The 9,739-nt window shown below is 46.8% G+C and overlaps 1 protein-coding gene across 1 annotated transcript in view; it reads right to left on the reverse strand.

Moving 5' to 3' along the window:
* HMCN1 (hemicentin 1) overlaps positions 1–9,739 on the reverse strand; it is a 170,970-nt gene that overhangs the window by 59,514 nt on the left and 101,717 nt on the right. Inside the window, exons 41-46 of the mRNA XM_057380547.1 lie at positions 9,075–9,250; positions 8,723–8,819; positions 6,571–6,693; positions 4,617–4,778; positions 3,773–4,033; positions 2,397–2,574 (exon numbers count right to left, since the gene is read on the reverse strand). Coding sequence (XP_057236530.1) covers positions 2,397–2,574; positions 3,773–4,033; positions 4,617–4,778; positions 6,571–6,693; positions 8,723–8,819; positions 9,075–9,250 — 997 coding nt within the window. The remainder of the gene's footprint in view (positions 1–2,396; positions 2,575–3,772; positions 4,034–4,616; positions 4,779–6,570; positions 6,694–8,722; positions 8,820–9,074; positions 9,251–9,739) is intronic.

Genomic DNA, 9,739 nt, shown 5'->3' on the forward strand with positions numbered 1-9,739 from the left:
CCCTGCTCTGCCCCCAGTGTTGCAGCACTCGTGGACAGGAAATTGCAGCAGCACCCAATGTCTCAGCACAGTTTTTAGACTCAAGAGTGCTTTGCTGTACTGAGGCCCTRGAAGAACATTCAGGAAAATTAATAATGCCTCATCAGCGCTCTTTATGTGCATACATAAAAATAAACTTATTTTTATAAACACCTTGTGTCATAAATACCCTAAAGATACTTTCACGCGTTTAGACAAGAAATAAAATTCCAGTTCTTCCGTCTAGCACTAGCATTAATTGTGCCATCAATAACCATAACAGCTGATAACTGCACCAGTTTTCATCCAATARTTTAAAAGAACAGATTCCTCTTAACTCTCTCATTGTCAGGTCCCCCTTGCACAGACACGTCCATTTAAATGAAGAAGATTTGCAAGTATGTTTGACCAYGGGACCAGGAATATCCCTGCTTTGCCAGAGCAGAATAACTTCTCCTTCCTTGTTTTTTGGCGAGGAACAACAGAACAGACACCCGGGAGCATGTGAGTGTGACACCAAAGGTGGTGGCCAGCCTGCAGCTTCTCCCATTTCTGGTTAGCAGCTCTTCCATCAGCAACCATTCCCAAATCCACAGCACATCCCTCCTGGGCAACTCCTGCCTGTGCCTGTCACTGCTGGGATGTGACACTGCAACCATTCCCAAAYCCACAGCACATCCCTCCTGGGTAACTCCTGCCTGTGCCTGTCACTGCTGGGATGTGACACTGCAACCATTCCCAAACCCACAGCACATCCCTCCTGGGCAACTCCTGCCTGTGCCTGTCACTGTTGGGATGTGACACTGATGTTCCTGGTCACGCACTCAGAGGAGCAAACTACTGAGCTGGTTCCTGGATGTTCCTCTGCCTATGGAACCCTGCCTGCTGGAGGGAGCTCTGCAAGACTGAGGGASACTCAGGCCTTCCAGCCTCACGTCTCCCTGATCCTTTCTGCCATCCACTCCTGCACAAGGCCATAGCAGAAGCAGAAACCWGTCTGCAGCAGACTGTGACCTGCCCTGGCATCACACACCAGAGCACCCTCAGGCCTCCAGTGTGGGGGCACGACAGGATTTCCTACATTTGGCTAAATAAAAGCTCTTCTCCTTCCTAAAACCAATGTGCAGCTTAGGGCATGGGCTGCAAGGAAAGCAGGTGGGGTACAGTGAATAGTTTCATGGAGGAAGGATCATCAAAAACGAACATCAGGATATGGACAGTGCTCTCAGGGATGCACAGAGTGGGATTGCTGGAGTGCCCTGTGCAGGGCAGGAGTTGGGACAGGATGGTCCTGGTTGGTCCCTTCCACCTCAGGATATTCTGTGACTGCACGATCTGAATTAATTGTCTAAGCTGCCAGCAGTGTGTCCACACACTGGAATTATTTGCAATGCCAAGTATGGTTTCAATCAACAGAACCAAAATCTTGCTTTGGCAAAGCATTTAACTCCAAAATTAGAGGAGAATTTTTGTTGGTGGTGGTTTTTTTTGTTTTTTTTTTTAAAAACACAAATAAAACTGTGAGTAAGCTGGTTGCAGCTCACTACCATAATGTGCAGCTTTCTGAARCACAGAGTTTGGAGGAAAACAGAGCCCCGAGTCCTGGCTTGTATCCCCTCCCACAAAGCCAACATCCACAGACAATAAACATCTTTTTGTCTCCCCCCACTTCCTGACTACGACCCGGGAGGTGAGATTAGTGTGGGTGTAGAAAGCAACAGACAGGACACAAACAATCAAGCCCAGAAGATGTTATTTTTGTTGATGGCAACTTGACACAGAAAGGAATGCACAGCAGCTCCTRCAGCCAGGTTCCTACTGGGAAATAAGCACACACCCACTCCTTTTTCCATACACCATATGCATAAACGGGAAAGCAGAACACAGGACTAACATTAAAAGCTGAACTGATTAAAATATCCTGAAATTTATCAGCTTCAAATGCAGTCTTCACTGGGCTCCTAAACACCTTCCAGCTCTTTACCTGCCTGATGGTTTCCTTTAGTTCATGTTGCAGGCTTTGCACGGTGGCTACCACTGACTATTAGAAACTCCATCAAAACTTATTGTCATGAGACTCCTACTTGCCATTGGCAAACCCAAGATCTAAGAAACACTTTTGTGTTTGCGAAGCACGTTTTAGAAATGTTTTTACATGCACTCATCACTGAGGCTCCCTTTGGTTTCCCTTTGGCTTCGTATACAGACCCACAGAAAATAAAGATGCACTTGTAAAGATGTTTTTGTCATTTGTTTTTTTCAAACATTTTTTCTCTTTAAATGGTAAAACAAGTGAGAAGAGGCAGAGGTGGAGAAAAATSAATAGGAGAGCTGATGGAGTGTGTTTGTGGATATGACAAAGTGAGATGCTGCCTCTGGCTTTTGTACCTGAGAGTATTCGCAGTGAGCTGTTGGAGGTGATGGGCAGCCCATCCTTAAGCCACGTTATTGCTGGCAAGGGGATTCCTGAGGCTTCACAAACCAGCGAGATGGGACTCTTCTCCACAATGCTGATGTTCTCAGGCAGCTCCAGGTGCCCAGCAATACTTGGGGGAACTGCAGCACAGAGTAAGGAAAAGCCATGCTTCAGAGCAAATACAAATCCTTTGTGCTCACAAAACACTGTCACCCAAACATTAATTCACTGAACCCAATGAATGTTGCCAGTAAACCTGGCAAAAAAAAAAGAGCTACAAAACACAGATATTCAATATTATATATATAATGACAATTTCCTACTGTGCAGTAGCATGGAAATACTAAATTCTATCAGTTCTATCACCTTTATTTTATGGATTGATAGCAAGTAACAGTTACAGCAGTCCTGTCCAATCTACACTAACTAAAATTTTCAGTATTAAATGAAACACCAGAGAAAATTCCTACACTGACAGAATTACATGCTCTTCCCCCTATGAAAATGACACAAATTCATCTTTAGCTTTCCTTTGCTAGAAATAAGAATATTTCCACTTTGAAAGCAGTTCTGCAGTTCTACAGTCCATACTTTAGAGCATAAAGCCTGGGGTCAAGAATTCAGCATTCCAAGGAGTTTGAGGAGGTTTGAAGGAAGCTTCTCTTTATTACCCGGAAGTTTGATCACACAGTACAGTACATATTCCAAATAAAAAATTAAATTTGGTAAATTATTTTGGCCTTGCACATTCAATCATGAGAATTTCTGTGTTAACTTTTGCAGTAAAACAGGAATATTCACTGGTGAAGTGCAAAAAGTCATCTGCAAAAGCATTACAAAKGTTGTGAGATGATGTGATGTTCTGATCAATGACATCAAGAAAATTGTGAGGATCAGTTATAGCTGGAGGTTCCATCTTTAAATTCCTCTCGTTGTGCAAATGGAGGGAACCTGGTGATTAGGGCCCTGTGATCCTGGCTACCCTCAGGTAAGGGCCCTCTGGTAGTGGCCACAAGCAGGGTGGTCTTGGTTAAACCTTAATTTCTCTCTCTAGCAGCAGAGTATTTCCCATCATGACACTCACTCCAAWGTCACATAAAATGGTACCAAGTCTTGGTTATCTCAGGAGATGAAGCAACTGGGGGTGGGTTGATAKTAACAGAGAGAGGACTACAATTCTAAAATGTACATTTCTAGCAGCTATAAAATTGGATTTGGGCTTTTCCTAAGCCTGTGGCTGGAGCTGCATCCCCTGCTCCAGGAGGAGCACTGAGCTCCCCAGCATTGCTTGGCCACCCGGGGGTGATTTCTGTGTGTCCATCCCCCTGTCCCGCTCACCGTGGATGATGAGGTCGTATTTTTTGTCGGCCAGCCCGGCGGCATTGGTGGCCACGCAGACGTAGCGGCCACTGTCAGCCACGTGGACACTCTGCAGCCGCAGGACACGGCCACCACTGCCCGGCAGCAGCCGGCCGTCCTTCAGCCACGCCAGCGCCGGCTCAGGGATGCCCTGTGCCTCGCAATCCAGGGCCACCTCGCTGCCCTGCGTGGCCACCACCTCTGATGGCTGAGGACCGCTGCTGGATATGGTTGGGCGAGCTGGGGAGCAACAAGGAACACCGTCAACTGGAAGCTGCRCTTCAGGATCTTCACCTACTGCTGAGTCCACTTTTCAGAGCAGCAGGGCCAAGAAAAKACAAATGACCTATTTTTGCCCTCCCCCACACCAATTTTTAAAACGCAAACAAGAAAAAAAATTAAATTACCAAAGACTGACCCAACACTATCAATCCCTACAGATTTTGGAAGATTTTGTTCTCTGTGGGATTGTTTACAAATATCTTCTTTTATTCCTGACCAAAATGCAGTAAAATCTAAGGGAATAATGGGAAATCTAAGTTCAGTTAGTTGTCATCACTACTGCAGTTTGGGGACAAGACTARAGGGGTTACATCCCTGGATCATGCRCTTTCAACAGGGAKATGCAACATCTTGGTCAAGCCCTGAGTCCAAATTGCCAAAATTTTAATGATTTAACACTCTCCTTGAACTCCCTCTAAACTGTCCTACAGCCAGCCCTCCCTCTCTGGAGATCCTGCAGCTCCACACCACTGYCCTGCTCACACTGCCATAAATTACCACGGAACTGGTACCCTGTGGTCAGAGTTTGGCTGGCACTTACTGTACACTTGCAGGCTGTACTTCTTGGAAGCGCTGCCAGCCACGTTTGAAGCAATGCAGGTGTAATCTGCAGCGTCAGACCTGTCAGCCGCTGTCACCTGCAGCTGCCTGCCCCCAGACAGCACCCGCAGCCTTCCCATCGCCTCCGGTGCCACAGGGGAGCCTGAAAGAGACCTTTTGTCAGACAAAGCCAGCACAGGGCCAGCAGCAAATGCAAACCAGGTGCTGTGAAGGCCACTGGCTCATTGAAAYGGACTGAGCTGCTCAATTGTCCATTCTGGAAGTGCTCTGAGTTTTCCCACAGAGCGGGAACTTCGTACAAGCAGATACTTAGGACTTCCTGTATTAACCATGGATTTCATGRGATACCCTAAGCCAAAGCACACTGACTCTCCCTCACATCCATCCAGGGTTTGGGACACCCCACTKAGCAGAAAGCTCAGCACTTGCAGTAAGATGTGACTCATTTTTCAGTGTGTAAATGTCTCACCCAGCACAGCCAGTGATTAGAAATGGATAATTTAGATTTCACACCATCTGTCTGCTGTGTGTCACAGGCTTCTGCTCAGGAAATCCTCAGCAGAAACGTGACAGCAGAACACCACTGCATTCTCTGAGCAGATGTTCATGTCCTGGAGACTTCAGATTATCCATCTTCATCTTTCCGAACCGCAGGAAGACTTGCTGACAGAAGGAATGCACCTGCCATGGACACTTCTTACAAACTTCATCTTCRTTTCCCTCTTGTGCATTTAAAGTCCTCTCTACAAAGTGCACCAAATGTCAAACATGCTAAAACATCCGACTCTTTTTCCCTTCTCACTGCTTTTCTAGTCTTGCCAACAGGTTTAAGCCTCCTTCCTGCCACTAAGTGTACACACATTAGCCTTGCAGTGCATTTACATGTTATACAAGGCCATTTTGKCTTCCAAGAGATGGGGTTTAAAAAGAACTTGATAAACTTTCCATACTCTGAAAACGTTATGCATTAGAAAATGTGTTTTGTAATTAAAACCTGCTCTTTCCATGAGCCAAAATTAATTAAAGCATACTCCACCTAATTGCGCTGCCTAGAAAAACACAGATACAGGTAAGATTATTAGTAATACATGAATTACATTGGAACAGTAAGTTCTCTTCTTTTGTCCTATAGTCTGTCTCCAACAGAGTCAATGCTCAAAAGAAAGTGCTGAAAATAGCTGGCTTTGTCTGCCAATTCCTAAAAAGTGTTTGGCAATGCAGCTTTAACCCCTAAAGCAAAAGATGTGCAGACTGCTCTTGAGTAAGATGGGATGTGAGAAAGGGTTTGGTGAATCCCCAAAGCAATTATTACAAYTGCATGTATTTTGCAGCCTGGCAGGATGCCGTGACTGCAGATTTAAAACCAGCTCAGTCTGTGTGTGGTATGCACTGGATCACAGGGCAGACACTCAACTCCACCCCACAGGACTCCCAGGGACCCAGTCCTGACACCTGGCATCCACAGATGAGTCCCACAGACCCRAAATAGTTTGGGTTGGAAAGGACCATAAAAGTCATCTCATTCCAGCCCCCTGCCATGGGCAGGGACACCTTCCACTTGCTAAAAACCCATCCATCCTGGTCTGCAACACATCCAGGGATGGGGCACCTTGCTGCTGTCCTGTTGCCCYGGGGTAAATAAGCACATGAAGTACTTCACAGTTCTTTTTTTGTCAGCTGAGCAATCTCTACACTGCACTCCTCTTGTATCTTTAGGAATAAGGACACCTAACCCAAGCAGAGGTGATAGAGAGAGGAGAGAATAATAATCTACTCCTGCAGTTCATTTTATTCAATGTCAGGACTGTGCAGATATCTGCATGTTTGAGCCCCCTTAGAACACACCATCCAAAACATGCACAAGATAAAAATAAAACCCAGCAAGTCAGAATTATCCATTTGCTTTACAAAACAGACCATGGGCAGTTACCCACCGTTTTTTTTCCAGGTGAGACTGGGTGGTGGGATGCCACTGGACTCACAGATGAGGCTGATCAAACTCCCTTCAGTGACTGTCAGCTGAGAGCTGTCATCTGTGCCAGAAATACTTGGTGCCACTGCAAAGAAATGCCAGACAATTGCAGCCTTTGAAACAACATGATCAGCCAGCAGCAAACCCCAAACAACCCTCATTCMAATCTGTCCCATTCTGCTCTGAAGCCATGACAAGGACTGCCTCGTCAGTGCTGACCAGGCCCTGGGTAGGGAGCAGTACCCTTGGGAAGACTGCATCCATCCTTGGGGCCTCCTGCTTGCATGCACAGGTTTATTTTGGGCTGCTTTGGATGSACTTCAGTGAACAAAGCTGCTTTGGGGAACTGTGTCAAGTGACTTCAACTCTAAGATGGCCTCATTCATGGCCCCAGCTAATAAACCCACAGAGATCATCATCAGTGACTTTAAAAATTCAGTCTCGTTTTTCCTTTGTTTTTTCCCTGCATCAGCACGTGCTGGCTGCCACATCCAAGGCTGTGGGTCCCACCCCTCTGATCACCATCACCCTCCTGYAACAGAAGGATCACTCTGCTTTACAGCTCTGTGCCTCTAAACCAGCTGCAGTATTTTTCTCTGATTCTCAAAGTCTTAAAGCACTTTGGTTCAATCCCTAGGGAAGAGCTAACTGCCTGTTAGGAATCAGGGAAACATTTTCATCAGATCAAAGCAGTGTTGGGTAGAGACCAAATAAAAGCAAAGGAGGATGTAGGTTGAACCTGGTCAACAAAGCACCCCAGTGAACAACATTTTTGATACATGTGACAGTGGCCAGCTTCTCCTTCTGACACCTCCAGCTCTACAGCAGAAACCAGATGTGTGGGGTGAGAAACACCACTGCCAAGAGCCTCATGGTGCTGTCTGCTTTAACCCTTTATTGGTCCTGCTTCCAGGCAGGACAAGTCTGAGTTATTCTCTTCATGTAACTCATGGGCTGGCTCCTGAATCCATAGTTGGCTCTCAGAATMTCACCAATCCTCACAAGGATACRTTTCTTGGATTTAAAACTTMAAAATATGGTAAGAAGGAATTTTGRTGCCAGGTGTAAATGAAAATAATTCCACACAATTATCCACAGRTGGCTTTCACAGGCAGCCTGTGGTTTCCATTAAGTTATCCCATCAAAGCTGCTAACCAGCAAAGAATTGTCCCTCCATTCAGATCCTGCTGGTCTCACTGCACAAAGGAACAAATCCAAATCCCTGCAGCAAAGGTCCTGGGCAAAAATCTGGTGGGGGGGAGGAGAGCAGAGGCTGACCTGCACAGTAAATGGTATTTGCTTCAGCAAGGGAAAATGGCATGGTGCTACAACACCCATCTCCAACTTAAATGCCATGAATGGGTCTTCTAATAATGACAGACTTGAAATCTGTACTAAAAAATGTCATTTCAGTGTTACAAATGCTGGTAGGTAATTCTAGTCTTGTGACTCCAAAGCAAGAAATTGATTCCTAATAGCAAARCAGGGACATTTCAACTTGTATATGGGAAGAAAATGATGGGGCAGAAAAACCCCTCAAAAGCAAGTATTAAAATAATCTGCTAAGCCACACTCATCAGGGAGCCATAGGAAAAAAACTATTAAAGCTGTTTTTATGGTTCAGCACCAGTAAGTCTGAAGAGCAAATAAAGCTAGGTAAGACAGCTTTTATTTATTTGAATTTTCAATGCTTCAGCATTGCAGTAAGTGGAAAGCTGGTATGTTAATTCAAATGGCTTTAAAGCTGTGGATCCAAACCCAGTCATTGGTCATAGAATCACAGAAAGATTTGGGCTGGAAGAGACCTCAAAGATCCTCTCACTCCAGCCCCCTGCCACTGGCAGGGATGCCAGTCACCAGGTACAGCTCTAATAACTCATTCCTGCAAGCCAAACAAAGGCTTGTGGTGTTAATTCAGAAGTAAATTAAAGCCATTTGAAAAATGTGTGCACTGTCTTGGACCTGCTCAAGTACAGCAAACACAGTAACATCTCCCTTTACGAGCCTCAGCAGCTGAGTGCTGATGAATTACAGAGGATTTCAGTGTTTCACACCATAATTCAGCTCTGAGCTTTGTCCCCATTCCTGGAATGGGAAAGCTTCAAAAATCTTACCCCATATATTGACATTATAGTTCTTCTCAGTTTTCCCAGCAACATTCGTTGCTTCACAAGTGTAGCGTCCGGCGTCCTGCACTTGAACTCCTTCAATCTGGGGAMARAAAGRAAACYRGGSTTTCTTCTTGCTAYGTAATTATTCATGAAAGGGGCAGGSAGAGGGGGCTCAGGTTTCAATTTCATTTGTTTGTATATCAATAAGAGAGTGTGATCCCATCAAGCTCTGTCCCCAGACACCCAGGGTCTCTGCCCTTCCCTCCCTGCTGCCCAGAGCRCCCAGTGCTGTCCCAGCCCCAGTGAGGGTGTCACCCCAGGGAGCAGCCCCAGCACACACCGGCAGCCCCGTTACCTTCAGCAGGCTCCCGTCGGCAGAGATGCTCAGGCCTGGCTTCTGCAGCAAGGGCCGGCCGTCCCGGAGCCAGGCCAGGCGCGGCGGGGGCACGGCGCTGCTGCGGCACCGCAGCTCCAGAGCCTGGCCCAGCAGCAGTGACACATTCTGCTCCTCGCCCACGATGTCCGGGGGCACTGCAGCAGGGCAAGCACATCACTGGGTACCTGGGGAGGGCCCTCTGAGATCAGAGCCCAGCCATTCCCCAGGGGCAACATCCACAGCCTTAAAATCTCTCCAGGAAAAGCACTCTGAGACCAGAGCCCAGCCATTCCCCAGGGCAACATCCACAGCCTTGAAATCTCTCCAGGAACAGCCCTCTGAGACCAGAGTCCAACCATTCCCCAGGGGCAACATCCACAGCCTTGAAATCTCTCCAGGAAAAGACCTCTGAGACCAGAGCCCAGACATTCCCCAGGAGCAACATCCACAGCTCTTAAATCCTCCAGGAACAGCCCTCTGAGACCAGAGTCCAACCATTCCCCAGGGGCAACATCCACAGCCTTGAAATCTCTCCAGGAAAAGCACTCTGAGACCAGAGCCCAACCACTCCCCAGGAGCAACATCCACAGCCTTTAAATCCTACAGGAATAGCCCTCAGAGACCAGAGCCCAACCACTCCCCAG

Source organism: Malurus melanocephalus, unplaced genomic scaffold (assembly GCF_030028575.1).
Source record: "Malurus melanocephalus ecotype Western Australia unplaced genomic scaffold, MMel_1.1 scaffold_459, whole genome shotgun sequence".
In the NCBI taxonomy this organism is placed as follows: Eukaryota; Metazoa; Chordata; class Aves; order Passeriformes; family Maluridae; genus Malurus; species Malurus melanocephalus.